At 37.3% G+C, this 20,875-nt stretch overlaps 1 protein-coding gene across 1 annotated transcript in view; it reads right to left on the bottom strand.

The window, feature by feature from the left end:
• SLC7A11 (solute carrier family 7 member 11) overlaps window positions 1-20,875 on the bottom strand; it is a 69,922-nt gene that overhangs the window by 21,411 nt on the left and 27,636 nt on the right. The window contains exon 6 of the mRNA XM_081133996.1: window positions 19,405-19,449. Within this exon, the coding sequence (XP_080990122.1) occupies window positions 19,405-19,449 (45 nt within the window). The remainder of the gene's footprint in view (window positions 1-19,404; window positions 19,450-20,875) is intronic.

Consider the following 20,875-nt stretch of genomic DNA (forward strand, 5'->3'; position numbering starts at 1 on the left):
CCCCAGGTTAAAAGCCATAGAAAATGTGTGGTTTGCTCGTTAGAGCAGCTGGCATCACCCTAACTAATAAAACAATGAAGGGCTTCATTATATCAAGTCTTTTTGTAAATCTCAATTAATTGGTTTATATAAGACTTAAAATGGGTCCTATATTATATTATTTGTTTTATAAGAGACCAGTATATGATATAAAATTCTTAAAATAATGTCTCAAATGACAAAATCAAATAAAAACATTTGCATCTAAAAAAGCTAGGGTAGTGAAAAATTTATTATTCAAACTTCCCAGAAACAGAGCGAAGAGAGAGGCCATTGTCCATGACTGTGAAATATAAACGCTCCTGCATGCCTGACAACTCCCACCAATGCAACACAGGTCAAAGCACAATGCCCCTTGTTTTGCCCAAGGATGCATAATAAGACAATACGATGTTAAATTAATACACTAAAAACAAGACAGCATAAAATACATATGCTCACTTTGACATAGTAAATGGGAACTGGAGTAAAAATTCCCTCAGGCCATAAACATGTACCTTAGAAGGAACTGATAACACTTCTACACACACACATAAATCGGGTCGTCACATTTTTTCCTGACCAGCACACAATAGGAAATGGGACAGGTAAACATGGGGACAGTCATCCATGACAAATGAACCACTGCTTCTGCCACCAAGAATTGACCCAATACTTCTGACCACAATGATGAGTCTAATTATTAGTAATCATTTCAGTCTGATATCTGGTGGTGAAGTAGATAACTGGCTTTCCAATTGGGTGCTCTGGGAATCGAAACAGAAAATGGACAACTGGCCCAGCCAGGGTGGCTCCGTCGATTGAGCATGATCCTGTGCACAGAAAGGTTGCCAGTCGATCCCCAGGCAGGGCACACACGTACTTGGGTTGCAGGTTTGATCCTCGGTTGGGGCGAGCACGGAAGGCAACAGATAGAGGTTTCTTTCTTACATCGATCTTTCTCTCTCTCCCTTCCTTTCCCTAAACATGTCTCGGGTGAAGTTTTTTTTTTAAAAAGGGGCAATTGATAGGATTAGACTACTCTGTTTTCACTCACCTCAACCAGATCAGTCCTCTTTACTTGTTTTATCTATTAATATTCTGCCAGACAACTGAAGTAATCCAATGCTTTCAAAGAGTTTTAAAATGACTGCTCTAGCCAGGCCGGGCGTGGCTCAGCGGTTGAGAGTCGACCTAGAATCCAGGCGATCGGGGCTCGATTCCCCGTCAGGGCACATGCCCAGGTTGTGGGTTCGATCAATGACTCTCTCATCATTGATGTTTCTGTCTCTCTCTCTCCCTCTCCTTTCCTCTCTCTGAAATCAATAAAGATATATTTAAAAAATAATAATAATAAAATAAAATAAAATGACTGCTCTAGATTCTACAAGTCAAATTATGTCTTTAGATCATTTTTGGACCCAATGATGGCTTCCTAGAGGATTAAAAATATGTGAATTGGTTTTATAAAGGGTTTATATGTGAATGATTATTAGGTATTTACGTATATATTTGACCCTATGACGTTGAAAATAATTTTTCAATGTAACAAATTCCTATTATACTCTTAGGGTAATTGAGGGGAAAATTCTTAGTAGGAAAACTATGAAGGGATAGGAGTGCCAATAGCTATGGCCTGGCTTTAGTCAAAGAGGTAAATCCACATGGCAGGGCCACAGAGAACATGACACAGTGGCTGAATGGAGCAGTAGAGAAAAGCAAAGATGAGAAGAAATAGAGTTGATGGGCTAAGCACCCTGCCAGTTTAAAGAGATGATATGTCATCGTCAAAAACTGTGATAGTGAAGGCTTGTGATTAGAACAGTTGACAGCTCCCTGAAAAGGTCACAAAGGCCCAGGGAATGGCAGATCCTCCTGGAAGTCCTCCCTCTCCTCTCCTCAGGCTGTCCATTTACAAAGATTCATATTCCCAGTAGAAATGGAAATGTTGTGATCTTTCATCTTTCAGCTCAAACGTTAAATCTTTTGAAAAATAAGCTTTTGTGCCTTCATTTTATATTTATTATGCCTTTTCTTAGACTACAAAGATTCACAGGCAAACCTCTCTCCAGGGATAATTTCTTCAAGTCACTCACAGGGTGCAATGGCTGAGGAACTGTTTGTCCTGGGGAAGCAGAGGTGACCCTTAGATACACCCATCACTTAATTTCCTTTCTCTTCCACATTTTCCCTCAGCCCCATCATTACCCAATTACAACCTTACAACAGAGAAAAAAATTATATATACCATCCCAAGTGTAAATTTTCTTTTTGCAACTTGTTTTCTCTGGAGTTTTACCTTTGACATTTGCTTTAACTGATTTCAGAGAATTCTGAAAAACTCCCTGGACGGCAACCTGAAGGCTGGGTCTAGTCATATCCCAGTCACTAGCAGGAACACAGGAGATCACTGGGTCTCTGTGGGCTTAAACATCCTCACCAGTTGAAAGAGGTGTTGAATTAATGAAATCTAAAGTGCATTTCAGTTAAAAGTTCACTATTCGATCCCTTCAGCAAATAAAGGGAATCCATAAAAATTGTTTAACAGAATACTTTGAAAAGTCAGTGGAGCACTTGTTCATCTATCAGAGCCTCCTAAGGAAATTTCTGCCTCTGCCTTGTTCTGCCAATCAGAGGAGAGAACAGGATGCCAGCTTTACGGTCTTTTTTCCGGTGTCCTGAAGATTACGATTCTCTCTTCAACCAGGAACATCAGCGCATTAAATCACCTCCCATCACTACAACTTCAAAGTGTCAGCCTGGCTGAAAAATATCGATCATTACAGAAGATCACGTAAAGGAGAAGTGCTCTGTCCACTCTTCCAGATTCTAAAATGGGGTCTGGAGACCAAGTCAGGCCTCCAAAAGGCCACATACCTGGAGCATATTATCATAAACGCTCGTGGACTGTCTTTACAAGCTGCTGTATTTTATTTATACGTTTAAAATTTTATTGCAAACAAATTTTTAAAATTCATCTGAATTTCAGGAGGGCATTTCTACTAATATTATTAAGGATACTGTCATTTACAGTCTTTCAAAGTCCTTTACATAGAGTTCACTCATTTAACCAATGTCTATCAAATATCTTCTTTATGCTAGGCATGTTATAAGTAAAAGGCATAAAGATAACAACCACAACAAAAAATTCATTCTCTCATGGAATCTAAAATTCAAACAGGATAAGCTGCGCAGGGCCCTCTCCCTGGAACACAGTTTTCCTGCCACCCCTGGGTCCTCCCATGATCACCTCAGTCTTGCCAGGTAGTCTCAGATCAAAGTCTCCCCCTCAGAGAAATCTTCCCTCCTTTGTCTAAGGACATTCCCCACCCCAGTATTCCCCATTCCCTACTATTTTTAATGAGAAAAAGATAAACAAACAATTCATCTTCTAACTCCTGCCTTTTCAAATATCTTCATTTATGTATACATACTCACCAAATTCTACAAACAAGGTAAGGCCATTTACTGAGCATTATGAAGTGCCCTCAAAGCATTTGCTCTAAATCTCTAGTGCAAACATTTTTGAGTGGGGTGGCCAGGACTATTTGTCACCCAGCTTTTTAGGTAGCTTGTTACCAGATCGGGAAAGAGTTGTTGGCCTCCTTAGCCTCTGCTATTTTTGCTTATTTGTTTGTTTTACCAACCTCTTATTTCTAAGACGTGTCCTAAAAGAAATGGTTCATTAAAACAGAGTGATGAGATAACTACTTTAGAAGATATAACTTGGGATTTTTAAAAAACACACAATTAAAATAAAAGCTTGTTTCCAACAGTGATGGGAAGACTTGCAAAACTTAACCATATTTAAATAATTTCAACCAAACCAAGCTATCATTTTAATGAGAAAAAAAGCTCCTCTTACATTATTTTCACAGCCCTGAGATAAATCTGTACAAACCTCCCCAAAGAAGACTTAAAAAAAAATTGGAAGCAGTGAAGAGGAAAAATAAAAATAAATAAATAAAAAAGCAAAGAGGCAACTTTAACAGAGAAAAGAAATGTTTATCCCATCAAATGCTCATGTGAATTGTAAATTATTAAATCTCTAAGAACACTTGATTTATGAACAGGATAACAGCCCCTAGCCAAAATCATTTTTAATAAAAAGCAGGAAAGCTCCTGAAGTTCATCTCAGATTTAATATCAAACACAGCAGCCACTCATGAACATTTCCCATAAAACAGGACACAGCACGACATAATCAGTGGGCAGCCATCAGTGGGGAGTCAGCAGTACAAACAAACAGGGTGTCAGAACCATGGAAGGGATCAGGCCTCACAATCTGGAGGAAGCAGCAATGGAAATGGACCATGGACTGAAATGATGTCACCAAGGAAGGGTAGGGGCCCAAGAAAGACTCACTTCCGAATATACTACAGCAGGTGGCTCCCACTCTTGGTCAAAATATTGAGCTTCCTGAATGACTGCTGGATTTGAAACAGCAACACAACTGTGTTTTATGTTGATTTTTATACATAAATTTAGAATATACCAAGTGAATTGGAGCCACCATGAGAAAACAAGGGCTAGTAATGAAATAATCTAACATTGCTGTTAGATGGGCCAGGTACAGAAACCCAAGTACAGAAACACTAGGGCAGGAAGTCCCGATGCCCAGCAAGGGGCAAAACTGAGAAAACAAGAACCTTGTCCCCAGGATAACCTATCCTCCCTTAGCATATCGCTGGTCATGCAGTTTAGACCCTCTGAGCATTTCCTCACTAATGATAACATCTAGGCCTCAATTTTATTTCAGCTCCAGGCCCAGAAAAGCAGCAAAACCAGACAAGTGGTGCTGTGGCTGCCTCAGGACCAGCTACATTGACTAATGACTGCCCCTCACCCCCAGCCCAAAGATTACCCCTGGAAAGCTGATGAATATCCTGTTAAGACACTCCCCTGAGACCTCCCCTAAGATTTCCACCTGCAAGAAAGAGGTAAATAAGCTCAGGACAAAGGAGCCAGTGTGCACTATCCACCAGGGGAGCAGGCCTGTGCCATCTCCATCCCCCTTCTTCCCTCTGAGGGGACCCCATGAGACTTTCAACCAGGGGAGCAATGGGCAGCAGCAGCTAGTTCCGGGCTTACCCCCCAAACCTGTCTCCAAGGCCCCCATCTCTCTCTCCAACTTCCCAGGGAGCCAAAGCAGCCCAGCCTGGGCTCTCCTGTTGCTTCTTCTATGTCCTTTCTTGTTTCACTGTCCCAAGTATATTTTTGCTGCCATCATGGACCCAATACCCTTTGACTCAGTGCTGTGTAGCCCTTCCCTTTGGGTCTCTCCAGTCTCCATCCCCTTTCCTTAAATAAATCCAATTTTTCTTTATCCACCATTTGAGATGGCTATTTAGCCTGCCCGTGCACCAGCAACTGACCCTTAACCTTTCATTTGCCTTCCTCATTTTGTAAGAAGAGTAGGAAACATCTAAGAGATGCATTAAAAACATGATTCAAATATTTTCCAACAGATATTTGGTCCAAAGATAAGAAGGATGTCAAGAAAAAAAAGTTCTTATTCTTTCTAATATATGTGCTAAGGAACTGTGTGAATTACCCTATTTATAACCTATGAGACAAAGGATTATTTCTCAGGGATACAAATAAATTAGTTGGATACATATATAACAACCAGATTCACTCATGTTTAACGCCTTATAGGGCAGTTTCAACAATAATAAGGATCATAAAAAATAATTTTTGCATCTTTCCATTGATATTTCCATTAATATCTTGGCATTTTGTGTAAAATATTCTGGAAAGTAGAAAATCATTATAAAAGGTGCTCTAATGGTAGAGTTCAGGGGTTTAAAAAAAAAAGAGGCCAAAAGGGTAAAAGAGTAAGACTAATGTTATTGGCAGCTACCTTGTAGGTGACTTGAATTAGCTACTATTTTTTTAAATCTGAAGAAAAAGAAGGAACCAACTTAATAACTAACCACAGTACTCAAAAGAAATTCCTGGACTATAGAGGATTTAGCTGTGCATATAGAATATATATTTATATAACACAGATTATATTATGAGATAATACAACCAAAATACCTTAAAAATGATGAGCTTTCTATTTCAAAGCACCATACAGATTATTTCCTGATGCATGAAAAGCTAAACATAGAAACGGCCTTCCTACAAGTATAAGTTATACTCAGTGTTGATTTATTGGGAGAAAGAGTAATAATCAATACCACCTTTCCCCCAGATAAGAAAAGAGATGAAAACTTCTAATAATAAAAAGTGTATAACGATTGGCTGATATATCAATAGAAAAGATAAGCGAACAGAGTGCCTTGAAAAACAACTTAGTTTAAAACATAAAAACTTAGTATAGAACATAATGACAAATGTCATAATTTAGAATGTATTATAAACTAGTAAAAAATATCATAAACTAAGGGGTGATATGAGTTTTCAACAAATGCTGGAATATTGGGAAATTTGGAGGAACATCAAGAGCCTACATGGAATTATGCTAAAAGAAATCCATTCCAGAGTAGCAAAAACGTTGGACATAAGAAGAAATCAGAAAAAAACAAACAGAAAATCCAAGTGAGATCTTTAAATGATCTAGGGGTGCAGTAATATTTATGATATAAAAGCAATATACAGAATTTAAAAACACACAATTACATTTAAATGGGGTTAAATTTAAATATTTAGCATATTAGATGGCTATATTTAAATTCAAAGTTATAAAGCTGGATCATAAAGAAAATTAAGTTACTTGAAAATGTATGACAAAATTTTTGCAAAAAATATTATAAAGAATTAGTACCCATAATATACAAAGAATTCTGCTGAATCACAAATATTCACGCCCGCAAATGGCAAGCAACCACATACAACTATTAAACATGGGGGAAGTACTAAGCCTCCTGCGTGATAAAAAATGTAATTTAAAACAATGAGGTGTAATTTCTGCTTTTCAATTAACAAAGAATTTTGTAAATAATGACACTCAGTGCTGATGAAGCATTCTTAACTATAGCTATTGTGAGAGGAAACTGATATACCCACTCTGGAAAGCAACTTGGTCATACAAAAAGAGAGTTTTTATAAGTTCATTGTCTTTGATATAGTAACTCTCTTCTAGCAATCTTCCTAAGAAAATAATTGAATATGTACAAGGATTTGAATATTAAGTATATAACACAACATTATTAAACTAAGAAAAATTAAAAACATTTTCAATGCCTAACAAGAAATGAGTAAATATTGGTACACCTACCCAATGAAACACTGTACCACCATTAAAAATGGTACTTACTAAACCTTTAAAGATCTAGGAAAATGAAATGACATGACATTAAGTGGAAAAAAGCAGGATAGATCTGAATGAATAGAAAGAACTAAAGCTGAGCTGAGATACAGCAAATCTAGGTGGCAGGGAAGACTTCACGGTGACTTCAAGCTGCTGGGAATACAGCAATGAATGACACAGATGAGTCTCTGGTCCTCATAGGTGAGACAGACAATAAACAAACAAGTATATTATATAATGCCAAGGTGATAAAGAAAAATGCATGTGTACATTTATCTTAAGTACTATAATGCAATACACACATGCGTGCCACTGGTACACACACACACACACACACACACACACACACACACAGAGGAAAACACCAAAATGCCAAAATAACAACAGGGAGGGCTTTGATGTGACTATGAGATGACAGGTGGTTTTAATTTTCTTCTACATATGTTTTGGCACTTGAAATTTGACCATCTACTATTATTAAAATAAAGGGGAAAAGGCTACATATTGTTATTGAAAATACATTCCACATATATAAATGAAAATCATTACATTTTGCTTTGACATTTTGTTACTAGGGTACAGCATACATAAATTTTGTTGTTGTTCCTTTCTATCACTTGACTGACTCGATCATTTGACCACAACTACTAGGTGGAGATTTGTGTTCTAGCCATTCAAGAATGGAATAAACAAGCTGTGCCTGTTAGGAGAAATATGGGAACAAAGGAAATCAGGATATCTTGTGGTTCTTGGTGCCCCTGAATCGGAGGTGTGCAGGGGGGGGCGGGGCTCAGAGGTGAAGGTGTTTGGCCGGGAGTTGCTATGGAAATGGCAACAACAGGAACAGTATTTACATATCTTTTGGGGAACTGGAAACTCCCGCTCTGCCCAGTCATAGGCTTGCATCCCACATAAGATGGTTTGAAAAGCACCTAAGAACCAAAACTGAAGCTTCCTCCCCACTGCCCTTCAGAGTTCAGGCTGTGGCTTGGCATAAAGATAAACGTCTCCAAGATCCAGAGATGGACATCAGAGATCAATTTGCAGTTGCATTCTCCCAAAGTTCCCAACTTGATCACCTCTCCTTGCTAAGTGTTACAGCAATATGGGGATCAAAGAGCCAAACACTTACATACACTTATGATGCATTTAACCTTTCTTGCACCAGACCCTAGGCAGCTACAAAACAGTATTTTAAAATCATGACCTCCTCTTGCTATCTATCTCACTCATTTCTTTTGTCATCTTCTAGCTCAAAACAAAGCTAATCGTGTCTTCTATATCAATTTCTCTTTTGCTTGCCTCAGGCCAGAATATAGGAAGTGAGATTTTGATTGTTTGACAAGACCAATACAGAAAGAGTAGATATTGCCCCCCAAAGAGATATCAGAACTATTTTAAGAGCCAGTACATCTGTAAAGATGTTAGAGAAAATAAAAAGCAGTTATTTCTTGATAATATTCTATCATTTCAGCTTTTCCTAATCATAAAGCTTCTGTTTTAATCTTGTAACCGATGACCTTCAATGAACAACCTGGAATAAATTAATTAATAACGCTAGCCTTGACCCCTTCCATTATGTGCTTAAATAACAGCTTTAGAAAGTTGAATGCAGGCAAATGTTAATGCTTTTACACATTTTTAAAAGCAGTCTTGTTCTAGTCTCAAATGACATACAGGTCACTCCTAATGATTCCATTCTTCCTCCAGCTAATTTCAAGGCTACAATCTTGCCATATCCACCTCTCTTAGATTTGTATTCAACAACACTAACTGTTTGGAAAGAAGACTAGAAAGGAATCGGGATTTTAACTTGTAAATATAGACAAATCAATCCATCTCTACGACCTCAATTTTTTATCTTTACAATGAAAGGGTTGGATAATTTGAGGTCTACTTCTAACATCCCAGGCCTTTGTGATCTATTCTCTCAAAGTCAAGTTCATTGTGTTTTTAATTGTGACAGTGAATTAGACTAATAAACTTGGCCAGCCATGCTAATGTGGGAAGGAAAGAAGGGAAATGTGTGCAGAACTATTTGTATACACAGGTCACATAAAATTCAAACAATTTACAGGCATTATCATATCATTTTCTGTCTATTCCTGAGAGAATGACCATGATGGTAGAATGTCAGGGAAGATGGAGAAATGGCATCATGAAAGACACTTTGGAAGCACTGAAACATAAGATGTCTATAAAAAGCACTGGATGCTGGGCAGTCTACCAGGGTCAAGAAATGGCTGCTGATAAAATCATGCATTATAATTTTCAGTCTCTTTCTCATTATGTGTTATATATTTAATAAGCTTTCGGTTTTTCACTTATTATAAAATATTAGTGCTATGCCATAGACTTCATTTCATAAACTATTTTCCATATAATATTGTACACCCTACTATATAAAACAGTGGCCTTGGTATTTGACCACCAAAGGCTCAGCTGATACGTATATTATTGAATATTGTTAAGCTTTTGTCATAGATAGCTGTTCCTATCTATTCCACATCTAAATTTTAAGAAAGAGGGAGAATGTGAGAAAAGGGGGAAATGAGAACATGGCTCAGTAGTAAATTGCTAGCTGGGGAAACCATCTGATTTTTAAAAGCTATGAGCTTGTCTCCTTAGAAAACTAATGAAATACTATATGTTTTTGAGTAACAAGCTCCAGTGTCAGAAATTAGAAATGCCTAACTCTGAGATAATTTCTGCTTCCCATGGCAAGGTGTTTAAAATAAGGGTGTCCCTTACCTTGTCATAATGGATTTCAAACCCAGCACATGGGCAGTGCAGAAGAAAGGAAATAGCTTGCCCACATCCACAAATCCTGATTGGATAATCCCTATTTGGTTACAAATGAGCTAATGACAGGATATTTGATAACAATAACAAAAACTAAGTGGTCTACCATTAAATAAGCGTCTACTACAAGCAAGGTATTGTCAGACACACCGATCAGTATGTTATTTCTAATTCTCACAAAATGCTGCAAAATAAGCATCAGAACACCCACTTAACAGCTGGGTAAAGGAATAAATATAATTTTTTGAAAGTTGCCGCAAAACTAACTCGCTCTCTCTCCTTAGTTAGGTAGGCATTATAAAATAATAAATAAAGCAATCCTAACTGGATTATTGGAAATGCCTAATGCCTGAAGCAGACCTACCAGCTCTGGCCAGTGTGGCTCAGTTGGTTGGAGCATCGTCCATGCACCAAAGGCCCGCAGTCTGATTTCCAGTCGGGGCACAAACCCAGGTTGTGGGTTCAAGCCCCATAGTAGCTGGTGCAGGAGGTAACCGATAGATGTTTCTCTCTCACATCAATCTTTCTCTGTCTCTCTCTCTCTCTCTAAAGAAAAAAAAAAAAAAGTAGATCTTTTAAAGATCTTTAAGTGGATCTTTAAAAAGGTATCAGTGAAGATACCTCTCTGCTGAGGCAATTCCCTCAATATATATGGCTAGACCTGAGAAAAATAAACACATAGTAAAAGGCTAGTATGAACACCCTGTACCACAGAGGTTTGTATACCATTTCATACCTTCTGTAGGTATAGATGATAATAATAGTGAGTAGAATCCAGGATTTATCGCCACACACATTACTGACTACCCTACCAAGTGTATTAGCACCTACATTCTTCCTGGCGCACTCCACCTATCACAGACCCTGTACTTAAGGTGACCCCACGGAATCAGATGCCACAGCTTGGACCTAACCCTAGATCTTCAGACGTAATAATTAAGTTCCCATGCACTGGGGTGTCAATCTGGTTTAACTGCCCCCATGCATCCATTCAAACTTCTTACCATTTCTGAAATCACTCAAAAAACTTTAGTCCTATCTAATCTCCCATTCATCATGAGATCTAGAAACTGGCCACAGAATCCCTTTGGTGCGTCTGTGTTTTTGTCACTTTTAACTCCTGAGACAGATCTCCTGCCTAAGTTTCTACCCCTTGGCCACGCTCCCTGGTCACTTGTCAAACCAGGTACTTGTGTGTCATCTACAAGAATCATAGCACATAGTAGGAAGGGAAACTCAGAATGTGCTACCCAGCTATGCCTTTTCTGTAGCTGAGAAATCAGCGGCCCAGAGAGGATTAGGAATGTAGCTAAGGTCACAAAATTAAATATTTCCAGAACCAGAACTAGAACTGTAGTCACCTGACTCCAAGTTCAGAGCCCTTTCACACCAGTGTGAATCTCTTTTCACAACACCAGCATGAATCTCATTGTGCCTGGTAGTGCCCATTGCCTCCCAGGCCGACTCCTGTCCTATACTGGTTTTACTATTTCCCTCTCCTCCTGAAACTACCCTTCCCCTAGAATATAAAGTATTTAAAAGTTAGATCTTTAACACATATTATTTGAAATATTTCCAAACTCAGACTTAGGATTTCGATTTGACCTTGAAATCTAACTGGTTTCCTTTATTTTAAGAGTATGAGACACACCTCCCCAACAACATAGGCCTGTGGGGTATAGCACCTGATTCCCCACATTGGTTCCTAGACCTATATTAAATAGAGATAAAAGGGATTCACTAGCCGAAAAATAGAACCATAATATTATAGAAATGGAAGCAAACTCAGACAGTGGTCTGCCTCATTTTTACAATCTGCATATCTAAAGAATTGTGGCTAAATGATAATTCCTTTTATCTCTATTTTGAGAATTCCAATGCCTAACCAAATTCTCTTTTTTCAACACTTTTGAATATACATTTTATCCTAAAATGAACTCTTATTTGCTCTTCCATTGTCATGGAGAATAAAAGATAGCATCCTTTTCATAAAAAAAAAACAAAAACCAAAAAAAGACAAGACAGCTCGATGCTTCTGAAGAGAGTCTGTGAACACTATGCTGACTCATCTCTTTTCTCTAAGCAGTGCAGTGCACATCTCTGGGCTGGGACAGTGTGGTGCTATTTGCCAGAATTCTCTGCCACATCATATGCCACCTTGTTTGGCTCTAGCAATGGTTCAGCTCTAGGAGGCAATTAACTTTTCAATGACATTTGCTTTTATTAAAAATAAACATATAAAAGGAGACTGAAATGCAACTTGTTGGACTACAATTCTCTTTCAACTGTATCTATGTAATAAAAAAAAAAATCCACTGAACCTGCCACCAGGTTCATCTTCCCCAAGCACTGCTTCATATACACTAAAAACTTGCGACACAGTCCCCCACACCCTGTCCCACTGGCCGGTAGATCAAGTCCAAACTCTTGTAACGGAGGCTAAGGTTCACCACGTCCCAGCATCCGCACCTTACTGCCGTCTTGTCGTCTGCTCTTTAGCAAGAGCGGTCTACGCGTCATTCCCTGGACCCATGAAACAGTTTGTGGCTTGATGTATGCCCTTCCCTGCCTGAGATGCCGTCACTTCTCTATCTGACCTTTCTCAGCCCCACTCTTCTTCCAAATTCCTCTTCCACGGGCCGAGTTACTTCCTTAATCAGCCGTTGCACCACCTTGCACACCCGAGGATCACTTCTGCTTTGCCTCCCGAAGAGAGCAACTGGCGTGTTGGAAAGAGTATGAGCTCCGGAGCCACACAAATAGTCCACGCATTATATCAAACGTGGGTTATAAGCCTAGTCTTAGCAAGGACAACCGACATGACCATGAGAAGTTACTTCACTCCTATGAGCTTCAACTTTCCCAACCAAAGAATGGAAATAATACATCACATTATTTAAAATAATCTGAAGTGCTACCCTGTAATTCACCTGGTACTCAGATTGAAAAGTACCGTTTATAGTTTTAATAAAGGTTATGCATTTTTAAACTAAGCAAAAATTCATAAAAGCCATTTGAGGGTATTAACACGTGTTGTCTTGTTTGTATCAACTCAACAGCTTCTTTTCTAGAAATAAAAATGACAATTTAAATACATGATACCAGCCACTCAGATCAAGACCTTGTTTGTCAGATTTCATAAAAGGGAGTTTCTTTGTAAGATAGTGAATCTAAAAATAGGTGACTGCAGCGAAAGTACAAATACTCCGTCCATTATATCTGCACCATCAGTCAACACTGTGACGATGACAGTTTGGGTGTGGGCATATAAATATTTGGTTCAGAAGGGGGGTGGGAAAGTCTGACAAGAAATGCACTCTGATTATGTTACATGAGTGTGTTCCCACCTGAGGGAGGTTCGAGACTATTAAATAAAAGCACTTTCTGAACCTTTTAACTACCAATAATTGGTACTTTGCTGATGGCGCAGAACAACTTTTCAAGCTGATTAATAGGTCGTGTGTGTAGAAAAGGCACCTGCATTGATAAAACAATTATGCTAATCCTCTCATTTTTTTTCAAAGATTATGAAATATCCTAATCTGGGAAGAATATAGGCTTTGGTTGCGGATGGTATTTGCATATTGCTTGTCAAGCTCGTTAACATTTTGGATTTCCCATGTTTTATCCTCACAGTCCCATGAGAACTGTAATAGAGGGGTTATTACCCTCTATTTAAAAGTGGCAAACCAAGATTTCAAAGCAACTTAGAGGTCCACCCAAGGTCAAACAGATAGTTAAAAGGAGGCAGGATTCAAATTTTGATTTCCTGAACCAGTACTATTTTCAAAGACTCAGAAAGTAAATATTCTACAGTTTATAAAAGTGAAGGAAATCCTTATTTACTGGAACGTCTCAACTTCACTTGGTTCACTTTAGAGGATTTCATTGGTAACACAGTTTTCACGGGCACCTATACAGATTCAAAAGTTGCTAATTTTCCTGAGTTGACTGATAAGCCGAGTCAACGTATGCACATGACTAGGACAAAACTAGCCAAGTTATTTCGGTGCGTGGCAAGTGTAAGTATAGTGGCCTGGATACATCTTGTCTCTGCCTATAACAAACAGTGTGGGATGTTAACCTATTTTTTGTGAGAATCTTAAAACAACACTGAATCTTAATGAATGCCACACAGCAGGCCACAGACCAGAGATTAGTGGTCTGAGAAGTTTTTCACCAAGTATAATGCAGAATAGAAAATATATTTATGAGCCACCTATTGGGTACAGTCATTAACTTTTAAATCCAGGCATAGAGAAGGATAGCTGATCTGCATAATTGAGAATACGAATGAGGAGAGTTACTAAAGTGTAAACTCAAAAGCAGGAGACGTACTAATGGCCGACTTATTTCTTCAGATTGTAGAAGGTATTTCCTTTCAGATAAGAGGATACCTCTCTGGCGTGTGTCACTTAATTTCTCATTTGTGCTGTGCCTATTACAGTCATGACATTGGCCCACCCTACTTATGCCACCCAACACACAATTTCTCAAAGCTTGAGATGGTCATAGAAATTAGCAGGTTGCTAATTATACACGGCAAGTGAACATATTGGTAGCCCAGTTCAGGGAACTTACAGTCAGTTTCTCATTTTATTGTATATGAATTGTATCTGTTTAAAGATACTATAGAGGAGACCCATGCATGTGGTGACAAGCTAGATTGGACAGTATCCAAGGTCCCCTCTAATTCTGAGAGTTTTAAAAGCATTTTGTGGATAATTAAAGGGAACAGAAACAGGTAAAATTAAATCAGTCGCAATTGTTGCTCCTAAAAAACGAGTTTATGAGCCTAAACTCAGAATATAAACTTAAATAATATTAAATTTCAAATTTAGAAACAACTATGAAAGGATGTAGCACAGTTAAAAGCATTGACCTTCAAATTTTTGTCTCAAAATGGGGTTAGAATCCTTCAAGTTAAAAAAATAATCTAAATGGCTTCCACAAAGCACTTGAAGGATGAATATCTGTCTTCTTTGATTATTGCCTGATAAAATATTATAATACAATCCTATAATTTCTGCACCACTTATTTGACACGTTGGCCTTACATGAACAAACTGTTTGAGCCAAATGTATTTTTTATGCATATGTGAAGCTGAGAAATGCAAGAATTTTGATCCCAGGGTACATCAACCACATGTCCCATTAGTGAGAAATTTTTAGACTGAGCAAAGGCAAGGACGAGTAACTAGATGACCTTGTTCTCTGAACACAGACTCATCTATTTTCTGTGACAACTGGCCAAATAATGACCTTTTGCCTGCCTCAGTGGCTCAACCAGTATAATTATATTCCTATTGTGAAACATAATTAAAAATGGATTTGCAAAACTTTTTATGTTTCCAGAAAAAAATCCACCAAACAGAATGAATTTAATTTAGGTGTCAATAATTTCAACAATTAAAGAGACACGCTGTCACATATTAACATAATTCTAACAATACCTTATTGTCATTAATAAAGAGAGAGCTTTTGTGGCCGGGGGGCTGGAGGGGTGAAGTATTTGAGCAAAAACGAAAAGAAAGAGAGAACTCGTGGACATGGACACAATATGATGACTGGGAGGGAGTCGAGGGGGCAGAGGTGAAAGAGGGCATAGAGGGGATAAATGGTGATGGGAAAAAATAAAGTAAAATAAAAATAAATAAAAAATTAAAATTTAAAAAAAGATGCCTCATTTTGCCAAAGAAATCTTTGTAAAGTTGGGTATAAATTCAATTTTAAATGTCAGCTTACTTAGGAGACATCACTTTTAAGAGACTGATTTGGCAAATACTTTTACAAATTAATTCTGCTTAATAATCTTGATTTCTCTATATACATTTATTTACAGTGAGGTAACTTTCTGTGACAATTACTTTACATGTCTTAAGAACATATATTATTTGAATATTTGTAAAAGAAACTTGGTATTTTTTCTAAAAATGTAGATAACATTACTTTGTAATTAAAAAATCGCAAAATATAATGTTGCTATGATCTGCACACATATAGTTGAGACACCATATGCTGTTCTAGCACCTGTTAAGTTAGAAAGCTACAAAACATATAAAGAGGAAGATCCGTCTTTCCTAGAAAACTGCGCCCTTAAAATGTCAACATGCAAGATTGACAACTTCAACTCAACCTTTAATCTTCTGTTATTCAACTTCGCTGTAGCACATTTGAACAAGACTTTTAAATTGTTTTGTTTTGCTGTGTTTTGAACCAGGTTAATGGTTTTAGATGTTCTATAAGCAACAGGTCTTATAAAAATGTAACATTATTAATAAATACCTTTAGCTTAATACACCCCAATAAGGATAAAACACATATACTAAGAATGTAAGCAACATGTGAATTGAATGAAAATAACGTGACTGTGGACCATTTAATGAACCAGTCTGATCCATCGCACTGCCTTAAAGGTCTTTGGGCATTTTTCCCAGTCCAGTTTTCTCTTCTTTTAAGTTATCATTGGTACAAGGTGTGATGACTTTCAGGCATCAATTAATATAAATTGGCAGCAGGCAGAGTATTAATTAAACGTGACACTCTGATTATTTAAACCTTCTATTAAAGCTGATTATTCAGAGCATGTTGATAGCCTGCTCTTCAAAAATGACTGATGATATCAAGCTTTACTGACTTCCTCTGAGTCTATTTCCAACCCTTCAGAACAGAAGGAGTAAACGAAGTGCGAAGAACACTGAAACAAGTCTGATAGGCAAACCGGCTAATCTCGGACTCCCAAGGTCAAAGCAAAGCAATTCATTTCTTGGCTCTCATCAGCACAAGACATGATTTATCCATCTCAGAGCAGGATTACCAACATTATACATCTCAATGATATGTTTTTTGCGCTGTGTAACTTTTTGAACAATGATAGATTGCAGCTGCCACAAAAGTAATGTCACAGGCAAAACCTATTAGATTTGCAAATAAAAACATTTTGATTTTTAAAAGCCAATGTACTTATTGGCAATCATTACCGCTACATATTTCATTGGGGCGAGGGGGAATAAAATTCAGATATTCCTTGGGATTCTGTCACCTACATGACCCAAACTTTGGACTTTCATGCTCCTCAAAATACTATTCTTACTTTAGTATTGTGGAGACAGTCACCATGCTATAGCTAACTGCTAAATGCAGTATTTTTATATTATCACAAAATGTCAAAGACATTACTGCATTTTCACATAAAAATGTTAAGTATCTCTTAAAGGATTGCTATTTCCATAGAGCCAAAGCTGTTCTTAGAGAAGAAAACATCATAAGAAAGATCACGGGAACATTTTTTAATGTTATAAATGTAATCATATAGCAGGAATTTTGCCTCAAATTTTAGGATTAGTGTTTTGCAAACTATTAAGAGTAGGTGAGACAACAGAAGAAACGTCGCAAACTAATTATTCTGATTCTATTAATCTCCTAGTTTATATCTCACTTGCTACAACACTTACAGAACTGTTCCATGAGTCGTGCTCATAACAGAAGTTCAGAAATTATTCTGTAGAGTAATGTTAGGTAATCTGAAAGATTTCCATTGAAATTAAATCATATATAAAGGGTTGTCGATTGTGATCACGAAGACTTATTCTACATTTTATATAGTTTAAATCATATTTTCGCTGATAGAAATTAATTACCACTTTTTCTATGCGATCACAATTTTAGGAAAAATTTCTTGCTAGCTTGAGCAGGATGCTGAAAGGTGTTGTAGCTGCAGCTGATGATTCATTTCACCAGCTGCCAGGAGGCTGCACGTTGCCGCACACCTGGACACACGCGCCCGCCACTGACTGGGAAGCACATTTATCTTGGCACATCCCAAAGGAGATGAAATGATAATTACTTTCCCTTGTAATGAAAGGTATTTTGGAGCTGCGTCGACCTACAAAATAATACAAATTACACATCTGGACGAGGCCTACATAATTTTTCCATCTGTCCTCTATGTTCATAAATATTTCCCAAAGTATTCTTTGTGCTTAAAAAAAATAAGGTTTATTTTTAAAAGACCTGGACTGGTTGTCAATAATTGCAGGGAAATGTTGTTTTTAAAATTAATACATTGAATAAATTGCTCAAAACCCTGAATTTCTTTGGTTGATAAATAATACATCGTACAAATTTAATCGTTACTTTCCATTAAGGGGATTTTCTGGATTTCTCATATTCTGATTTTGAGAAAATAAATGTGTTGGCTAAGTTTTACAAAAAAATCTTCCAGGCAAAAACGAAATACCTGAGTATCTAGTATGACAGAAAAAAGGTATCAGATGGGTCTTTCTTCAACTTAAGTTTTAGCAGTTACTCATTAACTTGACCTAAAAATCCAGAGATTCTTATTTAATCTTTCCTGAGAAGTTCCTTAGTTTAAGTCCTTAAAACATAATATCAAATTAAAAGTTTTCTAGAAATATTTAATGAAGTTTGCAGAATCATGATTTCCAGAAATGAAAACGTTTCACCCAATGTAACCAGTGATAATAATCTTAGTTTAATCAGTTTTGATAGTTACTTTAAAATTATTATCTAACTCCTATAGCTCATGTTTCTCCTGTAAAATGCAAGGTTATTTTCTCTAAATATAAAGAGTCAATGAAATCTGTACACAGAAAAGGTGAGATCATAAAATGCATAGTCAATTTTAGTACTGAAGTTTAGAGAACAGTTTTCTATGGTGTGAAATGATTTCTCACATTTCTACCAAAAACATTAAAGAAAGAGAACAGCTTAGGATATTGAAATATAGAAAACACTCTTACATGAATAACATTTACCTTGTTCCTAAAAAAAGAATATAATAATAGTAACAACAGCCAAACAATTATGTAAACAATAAAAACTGATAGTCACTAATCCAAATCTTTTACACATATTAACTCATTTCCACAGCCCAACGAAGCAGGTGCTATTCTCACTTTTTTGGGGTGAGAAAATTTCTTTGCAATACAACAAAACAAAACACTGAATTAATACACCATTGTTCTTAGTATTTGTATATATTGAAACACTGATATTATCAATGTGTGAAACTAAGGCCATGCTAAGTTGTATGTATTATTTTAGAAATAGGTTACCTGAAATATAACTTTATTCTTTCATGCTTTCAGGTTAAATAATTTAGTGCTGAATGAAGAGGATACAATAAAGTTTTTGACATCTAATTTATGATAAAATCAAATAAATTTTAACTGCTTAAGAGAATGACGATGATGATAGGTAAAAAGTTGATTAGCCCACACTAAATTTCTTTAGATCCATTGTTTCAACTACATAACCTTACATTTACTCCTCATAAATATTTCAGAGTAAATATGGCTACTTACTTTTCAGGATTTTCTACTTCTTCAGTAACAAAGTTGAGATAAAACCTAAAAAGATACAAATAAATTACAAGCAATTAATACATTTTATGATTATAATTCAAAGTTTGTTTATTTTATTTATTTTTTATTGAATTTATTGGGGTAACATCAGCTAATAAAATGATATAGGTTTCAAATGTACAATTCTACAATACATTGTCTGTATATTGCATAAATATTTAAAATCAACCTGAAAGTTATAAAAACTTTATAAACACTTATAGTAAGATGAAAATGTTCCACAACCAAAAGCTCCCACAAATCATTTCCCTATTAAACTGTGTTGATGGAGTTATTTTTTTAAACATTTTTATAGAGGTATAACATTCTAACGGTAAAGTGCACACATCCTAATGTATAATGATGCATTTTTACACACTTACACACCTACATAACCAACAACAGGATCAAGAGATAAAACATTTCTAGCTCCCTGGAAGGCTCCCTCATTGCCCTTTCCAGTAAGATCATCTCCTGCACTTTCCTGCAAAGCTGCAAAGGCAACCACTATTCTTTTATCACCATGGATTAGTTTTGATTGTTTCATCACAACAGACTGATATTTGCTTGTATAACAATTATATAATATTTATTCTTTTGTGTCTGGCTTTATACTGGCCTTTGTGCTTACGAGTCTCAACCATATTGTTATGTGTAGCAGTGATTATTTCCCATTGCTGCTATTCATCGTATGAATGTAACACTAGACAGTCTACTGTTGGTATACATTTGGATTACTTCTAATTCAGAGCTATTCTGAATATGGATATCATAAGTATGCATGTACATGTCCATGCATTCATTTCTCTTGGTTATATGCTCAGAATAAGATTGCTGGGTCATACGGCAGATGGATGTTTACTGCCAACCCTTTTCTACCATTTTTTGAATGCCCACTTTCCCAGCACCAGATGAGATTATCATGTGTCAGTCACTGGGGAAATGAAAGTGGGAAATACACGGACTCTGTCCTCAAGGAACTCGTGGTTTATAAAATGGTCCCTAAAACAGTGTGCTACAATGCAGGTGGAAATGCTGGGGCTCGCACCGGGCCCCGTGGGAGCCGGGCCGCCTACCCCAGGCGGGCAGGGCAGGGAAGGCGTTCTTGGAGGAGGCACCCGCCCAGTCGAGTCCTCAGAACTGCTCAGCATTTAGCCTGGTGCAGCGGTGTGAGGGCCTCCCAGCCTGCGCGGGGCACACGCGGGGGCTGTGGGCAACGGGGCAGCCTTCTGCAGCGCCGAGTGCCGCGCGGGAAGTGAGAGCGGAATCGAAGCGCATGTGGCCTTTGGCTTCTGAGAATCCAGACTCTAGCAGCGGTGTCAAGTCTATGAAAACTAGCAGGACAGCAGAAGTATGACAACCGCATCGCTCAGTTTTAGGGAACCGGCTTTCTAGACATAAGCAGAGGGCAAGTGGGAACCCAAACGGCATA

The sequence above is a fragment of the Miniopterus schreibersii genome (genome assembly GCF_964146895.1).
Source record: "Miniopterus schreibersii genome assembly, chromosome: 4".
NCBI lineage: Eukaryota > Metazoa > Chordata > Mammalia > Chiroptera > Miniopteridae > Miniopterus > Miniopterus schreibersii.